Source organism: Protopterus annectens, chromosome 6.part0, assembly GCF_019279795.1.
Source record: "Protopterus annectens isolate FY-2018-M chromosome 6.part0, PAN1.0, whole genome shotgun sequence".
In the NCBI taxonomy this organism is placed as follows: Eukaryota; Metazoa; Chordata; order Ceratodontiformes; family Protopteridae; genus Protopterus; species Protopterus annectens.
The window spans coordinates 38385107-38405152 of NC_056737.1; the positions used below are offsets into that span (position 1 = coordinate 38385107).

General features: G+C 44.5%; 1 protein-coding gene across 3 annotated transcripts in view; it reads left to right on the top strand.

Annotated features, from left to right (window-relative positions):
- EIF2AK4 (eukaryotic translation initiation factor 2 alpha kinase 4) overlaps positions 1-20046 on the top strand; it is a 3701979-nt gene that overhangs the window by 867319 nt on the left and 2814614 nt on the right. For all 3 annotated transcript variants that reach the window (XM_044073832.1, XM_044073831.1, XM_044073833.1), the window contains one exon: positions 19821-19936. In XM_044073832.1, the coding sequence (XP_043929767.1) occupies positions 19821-19936 (116 nt within the window). The remainder of the gene's footprint in view (positions 1-19820; positions 19937-20046) is intronic.

The following is a 20046-nucleotide window of genomic DNA, read 5'->3' on the forward strand; positions in this document are numbered from 1 at the left end:
CTGAAGTCTTCTAAAGCTAAGTACCCCATTGGGGATCCTTTTTACTTGCTCTAACTGATGCTAGAAAAAGTTAACAATTGTCTTGCCTGTGGAAAGCAAATACCTCACAGAGATTTTCATTCTTACTGTTTAGGCCCAGACCACGATGTACCTCACTGTCGATTTTGTGCCTTAATGCCTGAACCATTCGTCATCAGGCTCTCTTTGTTGCTAAATTCTTTCGCTCTCAATCTCCATATTCTGAAATGGCTTTGGTAAGCCATCTGACTACCGATTTTCTGAAAAAAAACGTAAGGATAAAGACAGAGACAGATCGCATAGGTCCAAAGCTGCTGTTGGCGCTTTTGTTAAGCTAGTCGCCAGTCCGCCAGTATTCAGTGAGGCGCTTTCACAGACCCTGATGCCCGTTTCAGTGGATTCTCAGGTCTCTACCGAGACCCATTCGGAGTCTTTCTGCTTTCTGATTATGAAGATATGCCCTTGTCTGCTTATGAGGATTCATATGCAGAGTAATCCATTCCCTGTGCATCCCCTCCAGAGGATTTTTCTTTTGGTGAAACCTTGCATATCTTAAGAGAGCATTTCCAGTGGGAGTGCCAAGACTATCCTCAGTCCAAAAAGAGACTCAGAAAATTTCTAGAGTTGCCTCAGCACAGGCCTTTAGCAATTCCCCCTGTCCTGGATGTTGTTGATGTTTTTTATGGAATCCAGTCTTACTCCTGACACTTTACCTCCTGCCCCTAGGAAACCAGACAGGTACTACAGAGTACCTGACTCTCTCAAATTTCTTTTCAGGAATCCTACTGCTCATCCAGAGATCATTTCCCAGAGGCTTAAAGGTATCAAGACAACTACAGCCAAGAATCCCATCCCTTCAGACAGGGATTCCAGAGCTTTGGATAGATGTAAGAAAGTATTTACCTCTGCTACTCTTGCTATTAGGGCATTGAATTGTCAGTTTGACATGCTGAAGTACCAGCAATATATTATGGAACTTATTAAACAAAAAGTGGCAACCTTTACAGACTGTGCAGAAAATAAAGAATAGCAGGAGCTTATGCACTCTGCACGCCAAGTCAACAAGCATACTTTGCAGTGTGGCTTTGATGCCCTAGAAGCATCTTGCAGGTCAGCAGTCAACTCGCTCTGTACTGAGAGGATGTGCTTGGCTGAAGGAGCAGGCCTTGCCAGACTATGTCAAGTCAAACTTACTAGATGCTCCTTTGAACAAGGACAGTTTGGCACCAAAGCAGAAGAGGTTCTTAAAAAGATGTAAGAAAAAGATAAGTCTATGCAGAATGTTAAAGAATTCTTACAAGTGCAACCCCCTAGATTCAGTAGGCATTGCCCTTCCAAACACTGGTCCTTTCCATCACCCTCCATGCCTTCTGAAACCAGACCCAGGGGAAACAGACCACCCAGACTACAGTCTCAGAGTATGCAGAGATCTAAGCAATGGAGTGCCTCCACCCCTAAAGCAGGGAGTTGTAAGCCACCTCCCTACGGAAAAAACTCACAATGACTTCCTTACTCAACTCCCCAGCCCTGCTCAAATTTTTGTGCCCCTAGGAGGAAAACTTGCCCTTCATGCAAAAAACTGGATGTCCATCACACAGGACTGGTGGGTCCTCAACATTGTGGCCCAGGGGTACAAATTTTATTTCCATTCACTGCAAACCCCAAGCGGGTTTCCAGACCTTCCTCCAAAGCAGTGGGCAGAGGCCCAAAACCAAGTAGCTTCCCTGCTCAATATCAGAGCTATTCAGCCGGTTCCAGTAGAACAGAGGGAACAAGGATTCTACTCCAGACTCTTCCTGGTACCCAGAAAAGAGGGCTCTTGGTGACCAATCCTGGATCTTTCACTTCTCAACACCTTCTGGTGGTACCAAAATTCAAAATGCTTACCTTGCAACAGCTCCTTCCTATGCTAGCCAAAGATGCCTGGTTAGTCACCCTAGACATAAAAGAAGCCTATCTGCACATCTCCATAAGGGAGTCATGCAGGAAGTATCTACATTTCAGGGCAGGATCTATGTGTTGTTAGTTCTCTGCACTTCCCCTTGGCTTATCTACTGCGCCCAGAGTTTTCACAAAATGCCTGGTTGCAGCCATTGCATACTTCAGGCAGAGAAATATCCAAATTTACCTGTACTTGGACTGCCTGATTCAGGTGGATAGTCAGGAATTGCTGTTGCAGCACCTGACAATTGTAAAACACCTTCTCACTTCCTTGGGGTACACCATCAACGAAAAGAAATCAAAACTGGTACCCAGTCAAAAAATTAATTCCTGGGAGCAAGCTTGGACACAACATCCCAGATGGCATTCCTGACTTAAGAAAAACAAGTCTGACAGCCTCCTTCAAACAAATGGCCACCAGAACCCGGCTATCTGCAAGAAAAATACTGCAAGCCCTATGGTTCATGGCCTCATGTATAATGCTAATTCCATGTGCAAGACTGCATATGAGGAAACTTCAATGGTACTTAAAAAGTCTTTGATGCCAACATTCTCAGGACCTGGAAACTGTCATTCCTATCATACCCTGTTTAAGGACAGAGTTCCTTTGGTGGGCAGAAGCATGCAACCACAACAAGGGACTGCCCTTTTCTCAACCCCATGCCACCCAGACCCTAACCACAGACGCATCAGGCTATGCCTGAGGAGCACACATGGACGGCAAATGCATTCAGGGCCATTGGAGCCCATGTCAAATTCATCTGCACATCAACCAAAAAGAGATCCTAGCTGTGCAGAATGCCCTGACAGCTTTCAGACCCCTTCTCTTTCCAGGACAACTGCTAATAAAAACAGACAACATCACAGTTATGTGGTACATCAACAAGCTGGGGGGAACCCACTCTGCAGTTTAGCCATGGCCCTGTGGCACAAGGCCTTGGACATGCAAGTCCATCTGCAAGCTCAATTCCTGCCAGGCAAACAAAACTCACTAGCAGACGACTTAAGCAGAAATTTCCTAGACCCACCTGAATGACAATTGGAGCCCAGCAACCTTCTAATTCAGAAATGGGGGACCCCAGAGGTGGATCTCTTTGCCTCCCCCTACACCCACCAGCTCAGCAAATTCTGCACCAGGAATCCTGGAAAGTGGATGCCCTATCTTTTCAGTGGGTAAGTGTCTCAATCTATGCCTTTCCACCTCTGCCCCTTCTCCCAAGACTATTACTCAAGATAAGACAGGACAGACCAAGGACAATTATGATTGTCCCGGACTGGCCACGCCAGCACTGGTACCCACACCTGCGCAGCCTGTCACTGGTGCCACCCTGGCACCTACACCAGAACCCAAGTCTGTTGTCTCAGCAGGAGGGACAGATTTTGCATCCACAACTGCAAACCCTAAATATGGCATCATGACTTATTCCCTAATTTCTTCCCCAGCAACCTTAAGCACGCAGGTGCTGGATGTCATTCTTCAAGCCAGAAGACCCAGTACAAGAAAATCCTATGCTGATAAGTGGAAAAGGTTCTGCTCCTGGATTCAGTCTAAAGGAGAAGAGACAACTCTACCCTCCCTGCCTGTAATCCTGGATTACTTGGCAGATCTAGTCCACAAAAGCCTGTCCTCCTCCATTAAGATACATACCGCCACCATTTCGGCTCATTACAAAACCGAACCACCCCTCTTCTCGCACCCTCTTATCAAACAGTTCTTGAGAGGGGCAAACAATTTAAGGCCACCAAGGAGAGTACCCACCCCTGCTTGGGACCTTTAACTTTGTACTGGAAATGCTCACACTTCCCCCCTTTGAACCTGCTGCGTTAGCTGAGTTAAAATTCCTCTCTTGGAAAACAGCCTTGCTTCTGGCCATCACTTCAGGTGGACGAGTGTCTGAGCTACAAGCACTTATGGCTGTGGAACCATTTATTATTTTTTCATGCTGACAGGGTTTCCCTCAGGACTAACCCTTCCTTTATGCCTAAAGTGGTGTCCAGTGTGGCTCTCAACCAATTCATCCATTTGCCAACTTTCTTCCCCTTATCCTCAAAATAAAGGGGAAAGGATCTTGCACTCCTTGGACATGCACAGACAGCTCAAATTCTACCTTGATGGGACTAAGCCCTTCAGAAAATCTGACCAGTTACTAGTCAACTTTGCAACAGGGGCAGAGGGCAAGACCATTTAAAAACAGCTTCCAAATGGATAGCACACTGCATCCATTTCTGCTAGAAGCACCATGGGAAACCAACCCCTCGGGGTCAGAACACATTCCACTAGGGCAACATCTACCTCTTCAGCATTTCTCAGGGGAGTCCCTACCAGGGATATCCTGGAAGCTATTACCTGGAGTTCTGTACACACCTTCACCAAACATTGCCACCTGCCTATCTTTTCCAAATCCAGGGCAGGTTTTGCAACAGCAGTCCTGCAGGGCATACTAGCCAGCCCTAACTCTTCTTGACTGCCTCCACTGTTCTTCAGCTTTGGGAATCCTCCCAAGTGTGGTGACTGCAACAGTGAAACACGAAGAACATAGTACAGTTGTGTACACTTAACATAAATGTAGATGTCTGAGTGTATTCACTGTTGCAGTCCTGGATGTCCTTCAAGAATGCAACTGCAGTCATAACATGTGGGTTGTCCTGCCTCTGGCAGCCCTCGGTCGGCCGGATTCCAAAGTCTGGGTCCGACGTCGGCTGATGTCGCATTTCTCTCCGACGTCAGAGCAGCTGGAGTACATAAGCATCAGCTGATGCCATTTTCCCCAGTCTTTCTTGCCGCGCCGTGCCCGAAGCAGAAGCAGTTCGCAAGTGCCGGTCGGTCAGCTCCTGTATTCTTCGATACCGAAGTCATCAAAAAAGCTAAGTACCCCGTTGGGGACCTTTTCTTGCCTCAGCCGATGTCAGAAATTACTGAAAAAGTTAACAATTGTCTATCTTGTGGTAAACAAATACCTCATAAGGATTTCCACTCTTACTGTCTACCTTGCCTTGGCCCAGACCACGACGTCTCAGCCTGTGTAGCCTGTGCTCGCTTCAACAAGCGCACCCTCAGGCGCCGGGCGGAGTTCACTGAAGACTTTTTCGGCGATAATTTTGCTTACACCATGCCGTCGGATCTTCCGACATCGCAAACTCCCAAGAAGCGAAAAGACCGGGACCGACATCCTCGGCCCGCGTCTACCACCGACTCCACGCCAAAACCTAGCGCGAGTGCTTCGGTTCCCTCTGAGACTGTCTCTCCACTGCTCAGAACCGAAGACACCGCATTACCGACGACTCCGATTCCGGACATCACTCCGACGCCAGTTATCGATTTTCCTCCGGATACCGAATCCGAGGATATGCCCGAGACCATTGCTGTAGACAAGGTCACTCCTGCACGTGGAGCCGCCAGGCCTCCTATGGCCATGTCTATTAAGGCCTACACTAGGGCTAAGGCAGCAAGCAAAACAAAGCATATTACTACTAAAACCTTACCTCACCCTACTCCAGAGACACAAATTATGTCTATGGCTGCTGACTTAATTTCTATGATTAGAGGTTCACAGGCCCATCCTGAGAGAGGATCCCAGCCTCCTTCTGATAAAAGGCGGCGGGTTGAACCCTCTGACCCTACTCCTTCAGATGAAGATTCTGAGGGCTCTGTCCACTCTGATAGCCAGGAAGAGCTCTTCCAGACCTATGAGGACTCGGATGCAGAAGATTCCATCCCTCGGCCTCCCTCCTGAGGATATTTCTTTTGGGGAAGTTCTGCATACCATGAGGGAACATTTCAAGTGGCAAGGACAGGAATATTCTGATTCCAGAAAACGCTTAGGACTTTCCTTAAGAAGCCCCAGCACAGGCCCTTAGCTATTCCTCCTGTACTTGATGTTTTGGATGATTTATATTCTGACTCTAGTGCTACCCCTGACTCTCTTCCTCCGGCTCCAGCCAAGCCAGACAGGTATTACAGGGTCCCAGAAACACATTCCCATTTATTCAGGGCCCATACTGCAGATTTGGAAACTATTTCACAGGGGCCTAAAGGAGTTTCTGCTTCCACCTCTAAAAATCCATTGCCCTCCAACAGGGAAGCTAGATCATTAGAGATGGGGCAAAACCGTTTACACCTCCACTACCTTATCTATGAGAGCTTTGAATTGCCTTTTTCATATGTTACAATACCAGGATTTCCTGTTAGAAGATTTACAAAAAGCATTAGCCACTCCTGATCCTTTAGACAGGAAGGCTTTGCAGGAAGCTGTACATAACACCCAACAAGTAAGCAATCACTTCCTGCAGTGTGGATATGATGCACTGGAAGCTTCATGTAGGGCAGCTATGACAGGGGCAGTCATTCGTAGACATGCATGGTTAAAAGATCAACCTCTACCAGATCAAGTAAAGGCAAAACTTCTGGATGCACCCTTGGAAAAGAACAAGCTTTTTGGTGCTAATGCTAAGGATGTGTTAAAGACCATAGAAGAAAAAGCAAAATCAGTTCAGACGGTGAAAGATTTCCTCCAGGTTCAACCCCCTAGATTTAGTAGGAATTGGCCTTCAAAAAACTGGTCCTTTCCTAATCCAGAAAAGTTTCAAAGGGGTAAAAACAGACGTGGCCGAGGAAGAGGCCAATACAGAGGCCCTTACAGGGGACGACAATGGCAGCCAGGAAACCAAAGAAGTGACGCAGGGGTTTCACCTGCCTCACAACCACAATCTCAATGACTTTCCTCTACTTCCACCTACCAGGGAACAAATAGAAGCTCCCTTGGGCGGGAAATTATCTCTCTTTGCAGAAAACTGGCACAGACTGACAAAGGACAAATGGATTTTGGACATTATAGACCGAGGCTACAGGTTCCATTTTCATACCTTGCCAAGAAAGCAAGGCATGCCAAACCTGCCACAAAACCAGAGGGCAGAGGCTATCAAGCAAATCACTCTGCTGACTCAAATGAAAGCAATAGAAAGAGTTCCTCAACAAGAACAAGGCCGAGGTTTTACTCAAGACTGTTCCTTGTTCCAAGAAAAGAATCTCAATGGAGACCAATACTGGACTTGTCCGCATAAAACACCTTTCTCATAGTACCAAAGTTCAGAATGCTGACTCTACAGCAACTCCTTCCCATGCTGAGCAAGGGGTCTTGGCTGATTACTCTGGACCTCAAGGAGGCATACTTGCATGTCCCTATCAGACACAGCTGCAGAAGATACCTCAGATTTCTTGCAGGGCCAGAGCATTATCAATTCTCAGCATTGCCATTTGGCTTATCTACTGCGCCCAGAGTATTCACAAAATGCCTGGCTTCAGTAATTGCTCATTGCAGGCTCCAGGGGATACAAATTTACCCGTACCTGGATGACTGCCTCATACAAGCGGACGACAAATTGATGTTGACAAGAAACTTGGACTATGTCATACGATTACTACAAGCTCTGGGATACACAGTCAACTTCCAAAAGTCAAGACTGCAACCATCTCAGCAAATAATCTTCTTAGGTGCCAAACTAGACACAGCCTCTCAAATGGCTTACCTGACAGAAGACAAGCAAGAGAAGTTAACTCATTATTTCAAAGGTTTAGCAAAACTCACCCAGATGACTGCAAGAACATTCCTACAGGCCCTGGGTTATATGGCATCTTGCATTCTCCTGGTTCCATTAGCAAGACTACACATGAGAAAGCTTCAATGGTACCTAAAAAGCATTTGGTCACAACACAGCAACAACTTGGAGACAACCATACCGCTCATTCCATGCCTACAAAAGGAATTCCTATGGTGGGCCTCGGTGAGCCAGGCAAACACAGGTATGTCATTCAAAAAACCACAGATAACACAGACCATGACCACAGACGCCTCAGACCTTGGATGGGGGGCGCACATGGAAGGAAAGGGTATACAAGGACAATGGTCTCCAAAGGAAACGCATCTGCATATAAACCAAAAGGAAATTCTGGCAGTAATGCATGCCGTCGTGGCCTTTCAACACCAACTTCAGCAAGGCCATTTACTGATATGGACAGACAACACCACTGTGATGTGGTATATAAACAAGCAAGGGGGCACCCACTCTTACCCCCTTTGCAGACTGACAATGCATCTTTGGGAAAAATCACTGAGCTTAAACATCCAGTTACAATCCCAGTTTGTTCCAGGCAAAGACAATGTGTTGGCGGACAGCCTAAGCAGGAATTTCACAGATCCACACGAGTGGAGGTTACATCCGAAGGTCTTCATACAACTCACTTCGATATGGGGCAGGCCAGAAGTGGACCTATTTGCCTCTCACCTCAACCACCTTCTACAAAAATTCTGCACAAGGACATACCATCCAAAAGCTTGGAAAATAGATGCTCTCTCATTCAACTGGAACTTCCTAACAATCTATGCATTCCCACCTCTGCCACTGATGACCTCAGTATTACTAAAGATCAAAGCAGAGAGACCCAAGGGAATCATAATAGCTCTGGATTGGCCAAGACAACACTGGTACCCACTACTACGGAGCATATGTCACACCAGGAGGTGGGCCCTTTCCCAATGGCCTCTTCTTTTGACCCAACACAACTTCGAAACAGTGCATACAATCCTTCAGACATTGCAGCTAACAGCCTGGGAGATCCCATGAATAACCTCAACCTATCTCTCTCCAAGGAAGTTCAGAGGATACTAACAGAGGCTCGAAGACCATCCACCAGAAAGGTTTACTTAGCAAAATGGAAAAGATTCAGCAATTGGAATACCACCAAGGGACATGATGCATCATTGTTGAACATCTCACTCATCTTGGAATATTTGGCAGATATGCTAAAGAACGGCCTCTCATATTCTTCCATAAAGATACATGCATCAGCTATTTCAGCTAGATATAACACTGATCCTCCTGTTTTTTCACACCCTTTGCTAAGGCAATTCCTCAGGGGAATCAAGAACATTAAGCCACCAAGAAAAAGGCCCCAGTGCCAGCCTGGGACCTCAATTTTGTCCTAGAAAAACTGACTCTACCTCCATTTGAACCAGCAGCTTCAGTTGACTTGCAATTTATCTCATGGAAGACAGCTTTCCTGTTGGAAATTACCTCAGCAAGAAGGGTTTCGGAACTACAGGCCCTAATGGCAATACCACCGTTCATAATTTTTCACAGAGACAGGGTTTCATTAAGGGCCAACCCTACTTTTATGCCAAAGGTGGTATCTAGGGTTTCTTTAAATCAAGCCATTCATCTCCCTGTTTTCTTCCCCAATCCTGAGAATAAGGGGGAAAGACTGTTGCATACCTTGGACATCCACAGACAACTTCGATACTACCTGGACAGAACCAAGGCCAGTAGGAAGTCTGAACAACTTTTTGTAGCCTACGCCCCTGCAGTTCAAGGAAAAGCAATTTCAAAACAGACTATTTCAAAATGGATTGGACATTGCATCAAATTCTGTTATTCCTTTCATGGAAAGACTGTTCCAGCCAATGTCAGACCACATTCCACCAGAGCTACAGCCACCTCTACAGCATTCTTAAGAGGGGTGCCTACTAAGGACATTCTGGAAGCTGCCACATGGAGCTCCGTGCATACATTCTCCAAACACTACAATCTCCCTCTATACTCCAGATCCAGAGCAGGCTTTGCTTCGGCAGTCCTGCAGGGTTTGATTGCCACACCATCTTTTTCCTAGAGCATTCCTCCTCCCCCAGCTAAGTTATGGTATTCTATCCACATGTTATGGCTGCAGTTGCATTCTTGAAGGACATAGTACAGTTTTGTACCTACCATAAATGTAGATGTCCGACAGACATGCAACTGCAGTCGGATTTTCCCTCCTTCCATTCCCCTCTATGCCTAGGGTCCTCTCCTATCCCTGTTACTCTTAGCTGGGGATATCAGTTATGGTGTATTTGTTTTACTGCTCATTTATTTGCCTGGAATCCTGTTTTTTGTCTTCCAATTTGATTACAGCCTTCCTTGGGGGGCACCTGGCATCTGGGGCAAGAAACACTGAAGAAAATGGTGTCGGCTGATGCTTATGTACTACAGCCACTCTAACGTCGGAGAGAAATGCGACATCAACCGACGTCAGACCCAGACTTTGGAATCCGGCCGACCGAGGGCTGCCCGAGGCAGGACAACCCACATGATGTTCTTCATTCCACATTGCTGCAGTCCTAACTATTGGGTAGTCCGCTGTCCAGTCGGCCCGAATACCAAAGTATATGGCTGACGTTGGTCACGGCGCATTAGCCTGACGTCAGTACGTCAGGGTACTAATGCACATGACCAACGCCATATCCTCAGTCTTTTTTGCCGCATGGTCCGATGCAGAAGCAATTTTGCGAGTGCAGGTTGGCGTTCTGAAAGTTTCTGAAGCCAGAGTTTCAGACCGAATCAAAGTTGGCTAAGTACCCCGTTGGGGAATATTTTGGTTTTTCTTGCCTCAGTATTTAACCGGATGTCAGAAAAAGTGAATAACTGTATTTCTTGTGGGAAACAGATACCTCATAGGGATTACCATACTTTGTGTATACCTTGTTTAGGGCCTGAGCACGACGTTGTTGGATGCCGCTCTTGTGCTAGATTTAACAAACACACTATTAAGAGAAGGTTAGACTGTGCCAGGTTAGTGTTTGGGAAGCGTTGTAATTATAAAATGCCGTCGGATGCTCCGACGCCGGCTTCGGCTAAAAAAACGCAAACAGCAAAGCCTAGAGTGGAAGAACCGACAGTCCCAGACGTCGGTTCTTTAGAGGGCTCACTGGAGCCGGAGGTTTTGCCAGGTGTTTCTTTGGAGTCTCAGGGAGAGACTTTACTGTTACAGGATGTATCCTCTCAGGAAGTAGGCCAGGCTGAGGGGGCTTCTCAGGTGGCTGTTCTTCCTTCTCTTCCTAAGGTGGTTAGAGCCTCCCCTTCTGTTTCCAAGGCTTCTTTGAGGGGCAGGCCAAGTTTTGCTTCAGTGGGGGTTTCTCCTAGTGCTTCAGGGTCTTTGCCTAAGAAACATATGCTTAAAATGGCAGAGGATTTGATTACTATGATTAGGGGTTCTTTGCCCCCTCCTGATAAGAGGCCTAGGGTGGAACCTGAGTTGGAGAGTTTTGAGCAATGCTCGGAGGCTTCTGAGTCTTCGGCTGAAGACTTGCAGGAGTACCCTCCTTACTCTGATTCTGATGTGGATGATTCTACTCCTTCAGCTTCTCCTCCTGAGGATTTTTCATTTTTCAGAGACTCTGCATTCCATGAGGGAGCATTTTAAATGGGAAGGTCAAGATTTCTCTGATTCCAGGAAAAGGCTTAGGGAATTCTTGTTTTTACCCCAGCATAGGCCTTTAGCTATACCTCCTGTTCTGAATGTGGGTGAAGGCCTCAGTTGTTAAAAATCCTGTCCCTCCTGATAAAGAGGCAAGGGCTTTGGATAGATGGGGAAAGAAAGTGTATACTTCTTCCGCTTTAGCCATGAGGGCGTTGAATTGTCAGTTTCACATGTTAAAATATCAGAATTATCTTCTTTCACAGTTGAAATCTAAGGTGGATGCTCTGGCGGAAGGTATTGAGTGTAAAGAGTTGCAGGATTTAGTTCATGTGTCTGAACAAGTGGGTAAACATTCCTTGCAATGTGGTTTTGATGCTGTGCAGGCCTCCTCCAGGGTGGCTGCCACTGGTTCTGTTCTTCGTAGGCACGCCTGGTTGAGAGATCAGAACTTAGCTGAGCATGTTAAGACAAGGATTTTGGATGCTCCTTTACAGTCTGATGTGTTGTTTGGTTCGCCTGTGGATGCAGTTTTAAAGACAATGGAGGACAAGGCTAAGTCTATGCACACTGTTAAGGATTTTTTGCAGGTGCAGCCTCCGAAGTTTAGTAGAAATTGGCCTACTAAGGGGTGGACTTATCCTGCTTATGATTCCCAGTCTAGGGGTAGGTCTACACGTGGTAGGGGCAGAGCTCAAGGTTCTTTTAGGCCTAGAACAGGGAGTTCACCTGCTCAGACTTCTGGTGAGGACAGGGGTCTGTCCTTTCGTAAGCAGACCCACTGACCTGCCTTTTCAGCTGCCAGTACCTTCTCGCCTGGCGGCACCTCTAGGAGGAAGACTGTCTCTTTTCACAGACAATTGGGATTTAATTACCCAAGACAAATGGGTTCTGGATATCATTCACCACGGTTGCAGGTTTTATTTCCATACCTTGCCTCCTTTCAAAGGCATGCCAGACATTCCTCCTCTACAAAGAACAGCGGCTCGCAAACAAATTTCTCTGTTACTCCAAATAGGAGCCATTCAGTCAGTTCCTGTGCCAGAAAGGGGCCTAGGATTTTCTTCTCGCCTGTTCCTAGTACCAAAGAAGGGGAACATGTGGAGACCAATTTTGGATTTATCTATCCTCAACACTTATCTGGACATTCTAAAGTTCAAAATGTTGACGCTACAACAGCTTTTACCTCTGCTGGGCAAAGATCACTGGATGGTAACTTTAGATCTCAAGGAAGCTTACCTTCATGTGCCTATACGACTAAGTTGCAGAAAGTATCTGCGTTTCGAGCTGGAAATTCTCATTATCAGTTCTCTGCATTGCCCTTTGGCTTATCTACTGCGCCCAGAGTATTCACAAAGGTTCTGGCTCCAGTGATAGCTTACTTCAGGGGCAAAGATCACTGGATGGTAACTTTAGATCTCAAGGAAGCTTACCTTCATGTGCCTATACTACTAAGTTGCAGCAAGTATCTGCGTTTTCGAGCTGGAAATTCTCATTATCAGTTCTCTGCATTGCCCTTTGGCTTATCTACTGCGCCCAGAGTATTCACAAAGGTTCTGGCTCCAGTGATAGCTTACTTCAGGTTAAAAGGAATTCAAATCTATCCTTACTTGGACGACTGCCTGATTCTGGCTCAAGAAAAGGAAGATCTTCTACAGCATTTGGAATATGTCATAGCAGTGCTAAGATGCCTAGGGTATTCTGTGAACGAAATAAAGTCCAGTCTAGTACCCTCTCAAGACATGTGCTTTCTGGGTGTGAGACTGAATACAGCAGCCCAGATGGCCTTTCTAACCCCGGACAAACAAAAGAATCTTTCCAGTTACTTCCATCACTTATCTCTTCAGTCCGGGCTGACTGCAGGGACAGTCCTTCAAGCCTTAGGGTTCATGGCATCTTGTATTCTGGTGCTTCCCAATGCCAAACTGCATATGAGGAAGCTACAATGGTATCTCAAAAATCTATGGACACAGCACTGCCAGGATTTGGACACTGTCATTCAAATAATACCTTGCATTCAAAAGGAATTTTTGTGGTGGGCTCAGGAATGTCACCTAAACAAGGGACTCTCTGTGACCCGGCCAGAGGCAAGTCAGATTCTAACGACAGATGCCTCAGACATTGCTTGGGGAGCTCATCTAGATGGAAAGTGGATACAAGACAAGTGGCCTGCCAGACTACAGCATCTACATATCAACATGAAAGAGATGTTAGCAGTCCAGTTTGCATTAATGGCTTTCAAGGAGTTACTTCTTCCAGGGCAGGTGTTGATTCTAACAGACAACACAACTGTCATGTGGTACATCAACAAACAAGGGGGAACACATTCTTACCCCTTGTGCAGGCAAGCAATGATTTTATGGGAGACTGCGCTCAGCTTGCAACTAACTCTTCAGGCAAGGTTTCTGCCGGGAGCACAGAACTCCTTAGCAGATGTGTTAAGCAGACAAATCATGGATCCCCACGAGTGGAAACTGGATCTTCATGTATTTCAGAAATTGACAGTGTCATGGGGAACTCCAGACATAGATCTGTTCGCTTCTCCACTAAACCACCAGCTGCCAAAGTTTTGCACGAAGGGATTTCATCACACAGCTTGGCAAGTGGATGCTCTTTCTTTCAGTTGGAAAAATCTTCATGTGTATGCTTTTCCACCTCTGCCTCTTCTCCCAAAGGTGCTTCTAAAGGTCAGACAAGACAAGCCAAGGATGATTTTAATAGCTCCAGATTGGCCTCGGCAGCACTGCTACCCATTACTGAGGAGTCTGGTAAGGAAGCCTCCATGGCCTTTACCCTTGATTCCACATCTATTGTCTCAGAGGGACGGTCATCTGCTCAATGTCAAGCTTCAAACTCTTCATCTAACAGCCTGGCATATTCTGTTTTGAAAGACAGCAGGTCTCAACTTCCTCAACAAGTTTTAAAGGTGATGATGGAAGCCAGAAGATTTTATTTTGGACTGCGGCACAGAATTTGGAGATTTCGGAGCCTAATTTGAGTGTGGCTCTTTAATATCTTACTGAGTTATTGGACAAAGGTTTGTCTTTCTCTTCCATTAAGATTCATGCTGCAGCAATTTCAGCTCACTATGATTGTGACTTCCCATTGTTTTCACATCCTTTATTCAAGCAATTTCTTAGGGGGGCAAAGAATATAAGACCCCCACGTAGAGCTCCTACTCCTGCTTGGGATCTCAATTTTGTGTTGGAGAAACTTACTCTACAACCTTTTGAGCCTGCAGCTACTGCTGACCTGAAATACTTGTCATGGAAGACTGCTTTTTTGTTGGCCATTACTTCTGCAAGAAGGGTTTCTGAGTTACAGGCCCTTATGGCGGTTGAGCCTTTTTTGATTTTTCATAAGGATAGGGTATCATTACGTACTAATCCTTCCTTTATGCCTAAGGTGGTTTCTAGTGTGGCTTTAAACCAAACTATTCATTTGCCTACTTTCTATGCAGATCCCCAAAATAAAGGGGAACAGATTTTGCACACTTTAGATGTACACAGGCAATTGCGTTATTTTTTAAGCAGGACTAAGGATTTTAGAACATCTCAGCAGTTGTTTGTTTCTTTTGCTTTGAGTTCGCAGGGCAAGCCTGTGTCAAAACAAACTATTTCTAGGTGGATTGGGTTTTGCATTGCTTTTTGTTATTCCCATCATGGCAAAGAGATTCCAGCTGGGATTAGGCCTCATTCCACTAGGGCTACTGCCACTTCAACAGCATTTCTAAGGGGGGTGGCAACTAAGGATATTTTGGAGGCAGCTACTTGGAGTTCAGTGCATACTTTCTCTAAGCATTACCACCTTCCTCTCTACTCTAAGTCTAGGGCTGGTTTTGCCACAGCTATTTTGCAAGGCATGTTATCAGCTCCTGCTTCCTTATGATTTGCCAGCCTCCCTTACCTCTGCTTTGGGATTCTACCCAATAGTTAGGACTGCAGCAATGTGGAATGAAGAACATAGTACAGTTTTGTACCTACCATAAATGTAGATGTTCGAGGATCCACATTGCTGCAGTCCAATTTACCCTCCCTCCTTCCCCTCTGTGTTTAGGGGTGGTTGTGTAGGTGAGATTATATTCTGGTACCTTTGTATATATTGTATATGTTTTTGGTGCAGGTATGTTTGGTGTGTTTTGGTTTTGGCCTTGTCTTTTTAGGGTCTTCTGACATCTGGGGCAAGAAAAGACTGAGGATATGGCGTTGGTCATGCGCATTAGTACCCTGACGTACTGACGTCAGGCTAATGCGCCGTGACCAACGTCAGCCATATACTTTGGTATTCGGGCCGACTGGACAGCGGACTACCCAATAGTTAGGACTGCAGCAATGTGGATCCTCGAACATCTACATTTATGGTAGGTACAAAACTGTACTTTATGACTGCAGTTGCATGTCTATCGGACATCTACATTTATGGTAGGTACAAAACTGTACTTTTCCCTCCCTCCAGCCTCCTGTTTTTTCTCTGTCTCCTCTCTATGGCTATTACTCACCCCTTTCAGGGGTATTGGTATTGGTATTTACTTTTTATTGGTGGTGTTTTCCCCACCATAACTTAGCTCCCTATTTGGGAGGGCTCCTGATATTTGGGGCAAGAAAAACTGATGTAATGGCGTCAGGTGCCTGTTTTTATACCCCCTGACGTCAGTCCTGGACTGACAGCATCCGACACAGAAATACAAGTCTCTGGTATTCGGGCCAACTGAGGGCTACATGCAGACAGTTAACCCAAGTGTGATGACTGCAACAGTGAATACACTCGAACATCTACATTTATGGCAAGTGTACACAACTGTACTTTCTAGACTAGCCATAGCCAGAACGCATCTCTTATCAACTCTCCCCCTTTGTCTCTTCAGTTCTTACCATCTGGTAAAAGACATGGCTAGACAAACTAGAAACATGCTATAATAAAGTAGCAAACATCGCCACAGACTCTTCACGTAGGGCACACCACTGCCTCCCCCTAAGAAAACTGTCATGGCTAGAATTTCCTCATTTCCTGACTTACAATCAGTTAACCATGGTTCACAAACTACTCAGTTACCCAGATAAAATACCTGCTCTCCTAAATACAATTCAGCCTTATTCCAATAAACTTGTACTTCGATCAACAAATAAATTACTATTACAAGTTACCAAATCTACCGATAGTTCTGGGGACTCCCTATATTTAAGCTATGTTGCAAAAATCTGGAATGCTCTACCCTACACTGTCAGAACCCTTAGCAACTTAACTCAATTTAAAAATCATCTCAAACACTATTTATCAGACTCCTGGCTTTGCTGCACCAGGATAACAAAAAAATAGCTATTGATCCCAATCCCCATCCTCAAAGCAACTGTCATGCATTTCTCTCTCTAAATCATTTCATCCTTCTGCCTCTCTCCTGATCACTAAATAAACACATCTTATCTAAGCTCCCCTCTTCTCCATATCACTCATTCTGTCTTTTCACTCCCTTCCTCCTAACTGTCTCGCCTCTTTTACTAAATCACTTGACTCAGCTAACATAAATGTGTGTAAAGTAACTCCTACCTTTAATTGTAATAAGTATTCATAACTAAGTCTGCACTCTACAGCTATGTATATGTACACTTGTAAATAGGAGTAAATCAGGTGTAGCTACAAGTGTCTTTGATCTACTCCATATAGAACTAAACAATTATCCAATTCTTACTCTACTGAAGTTGTTTAAATTGTGTGATTTCTGCCATGCATGTTTTTTTTTTTTTTATCATTGTACAAGTATTCTCACTATATAAAATTGTATAATTGTCTTATCACTATAATATAGTTTCTTATGTAATTGTTACTATACTGGAGCTTTTCTCCTTGGGCCTCCTCTGAAAATGGGCTCTGCCCAGTCGGACTTTCCCGGTAAACAAATGTAAAATAAATAAATAATTTTTTCCACCAGTGGGGTACTCCTCAAATAGATATTTTGCCTCCCTTCTGAACAGGCATCTTCCTCTATTTGGTGCCAGAGTCCCAAGTTCTCAGGTGTGGAATGTGGATGCCCTCTCTTTTTTCTCGGAAGGGGATGTTTCTTTATGCTTTCCTTCCCCCTCCTTTCATTCCAAAAGTCCTGTTCAAAATTCAGCAGGATGCCCCCCCCCCAAAAAAAAAAATCTTGTTATTGACTCCCTTTTGGCTGAGACAGCATTGGTTCCCTCCTGTTCTGCATTTAGACAAGGGCAGTCATCACAAGTTTACCTCACATGGTGGACCTACTCCCACAAGACAAGTGATCTCTCATCCATCCCCATCTGTCCACTCCTCATCTGACTCTGTGGGTGATAGGATTTTGATTCCACAGACACCATTTTTTCTGAGGACATGCTTACAGTTCTGCAGGAGGCCAGGAAACCCAATACGAGGAAATCCTACTTATCCAAATAGAAGAGGTTTTCTGTTTGGTGTCTTTCTTGTAACCTGGATCCACTTTCTGTGGATGTTTCTTTGGTGCTCTCTTATTTGTGTGAATTGCTTTAATGCTGGGTTGACTTATTCTTCTGTTAAGGCCCATATCAGCTTTCTCTGCTTGTCTGCCTTTATCTCCTCCTCTAGCTTCTAGATTTGAAGCTAAACAATTTCTTAAAGGTGTCCTTCATAGGAGGCCTCCCAGGAAACCTGTTCGTCCACCCTGGGATCTTAATTTTGTTTTGGAGAAATCGACTCTGGCTCATTTTGAGCCTGCAGCCTCAGCTTTCTTGCAGCATTGCTGTTGGAAGACTGTTCGTTTGTTAGCCCTTACTTCTGCCAGACATGTGTCTGAGCTCCAAGCCCTTTTGGCTTGTCCTCCTGTTTTGGTCCTTCTTTTATGCCCACGGTCGTTAATGAGTTATCCCTTAATCAGTCTTTTCATCTGCCCACTTTTTTCCTTCTTCACAATCTTGTAGTGAGAAGGTGCTGCACACATTGGATGTGTATAGACAACTCAAATTTTATTTGGATTAGAGTAAAACTATTAGGAAATCTGATCAGCTGTTTGTTTCCTTTCATCCTCGGTCCTTGGGATTAGTTGTATCCAAGCAGACCATTTCTTCTTGGATGTCGAAACCTATTTCTTTTTGTTATTCTTCTCATAGTAAGAGCCATCCTTATTCTGTAAAGGCTCATTCTACTAGAACTGTGGCTTCTGGTGCTTTTTTTAAGGGTTTGGATACTCTGTTCGTGAAGCAGCTACTTGGACTTTTCTGTGCATACCTTTAACAAGCAGTACAAGTTGAATGGAATTTTCAAAGCTAGAGCTGGTTTTGCTAGGGCCATCCTTCATGGCTTCCTAGAGAGCTCTGCTGGTCCTACCTCCTCCCAAGTGTCTTCTTGAGCTTTGGCACTCTCCCTAATGTTATGAATACCGCAGCAGTGAAATGGAAGGACATAGCACAGTTGTGTAAAATCTTACCATAACGGTAGCTGTCCTATTCACTTTTGCAGTATTCACTCCCTCCCTGCTCAGTTTGTCTCCTGGCTGTATTGGTTACCTCTTGGTTTACCTTGGACTGGCATTCCTACTGGAGCTTTCAGTTATGAGGATGGTACGTCCAGATGTCATCTTTATCCCCTACACTATGAAAGGAGCATACGTGTGACATACAGCATACCTTAAAGCAACTTTTGGCTTTAGTATACTATCCAGACATCAGGGTGTCCTACGCAGGGGATCTTAATATTATGAGTAGTGCAGCATTGAGGAGGAGGACATCTACTTTTATGGTAAGCCTTTACACAACACTACTTTCTGATGTGTGATGCAGTTGCAGGGTAAAGGGGAGGCTATAAAGAGAAAGGTATCAGTCTGTATAAGTGAGGAAAGAAGAGAATTAGGGGGTGTGGACTAAGTGGGAAGGGAAAGGAATAAAAAAATCTCTTGGGGATCAAGATGAGACATTGGAGCATGTGTGTGGCAAAATAATAGATACAAAATATGTTACTCTTTTTTTTTTTTTTTTTTTTTCTTCCTTTATCTGCATCTCCTAGAACTGTTTGTGTGAGGAGGAAAGGTGGGGGGACATTGTCTGAGTGCACATAACACTCAGATTTTTTTGTACATATTACCTGAAAGTTATAGAGGACAGATCAAACAGAATGCACTTCTTATTGAATCCAGTAATTGGAAATGCTGTTTAAGTTCATTGAGACTGAGAACATAATTTTTGCTCAAAAGAAAAACAAATACACTGGAACTCGCTTGCCAAAAATTTGTTAGTCTTAAAAACAGAGAGCTTTTGGGATAACCCTTCATCGGTGTTTAAAACCAAGCACATGCACCCATCTTTCTTTTATAGTCACATGAATAAGTCAGCCAATCATGAAGCTAGCTAAGTTAAAAGTATGCACACCTAATAATAATAATATAAATACAGATATACATAGTTAGAATATACTATCTATATATGTATTTATATATATATATGTTTATATATATATATATATATATATTCATAAGAATATACTGGATAGTTATTCTGAAAGCTCTGTGTGTTTTTATGACTGTGGCATTTTTGGCGAGTGAGATCCAGCATTTTGTTATTTTGTTTTTCTTTTGTACATTGCTGTAGTTTGCTATTTTTGTCCGTTTTTCAGTCCTCCTTTTTTGTTTTTTTAACATAATTTTTGTTGGCAGGTGTGTTTGTTTAGAAGACAGAGAGCGATGGACCACTAAGCAGTTGCTAGAACATTCTTTTCTCACCTCTCCAGTAGTGAAAACACCTTTCTACCAGGATGAAGGAAGTCCAGGAGGTAAGGCTTTTTTTTTTTTTTTTTTTTTTTTTTTTTTTTTTACATTATTTGTTAATACTCCATTTGTGTACTTATGTAGTGTAACTTGCATGTTTTATTGTGCCTTTCAA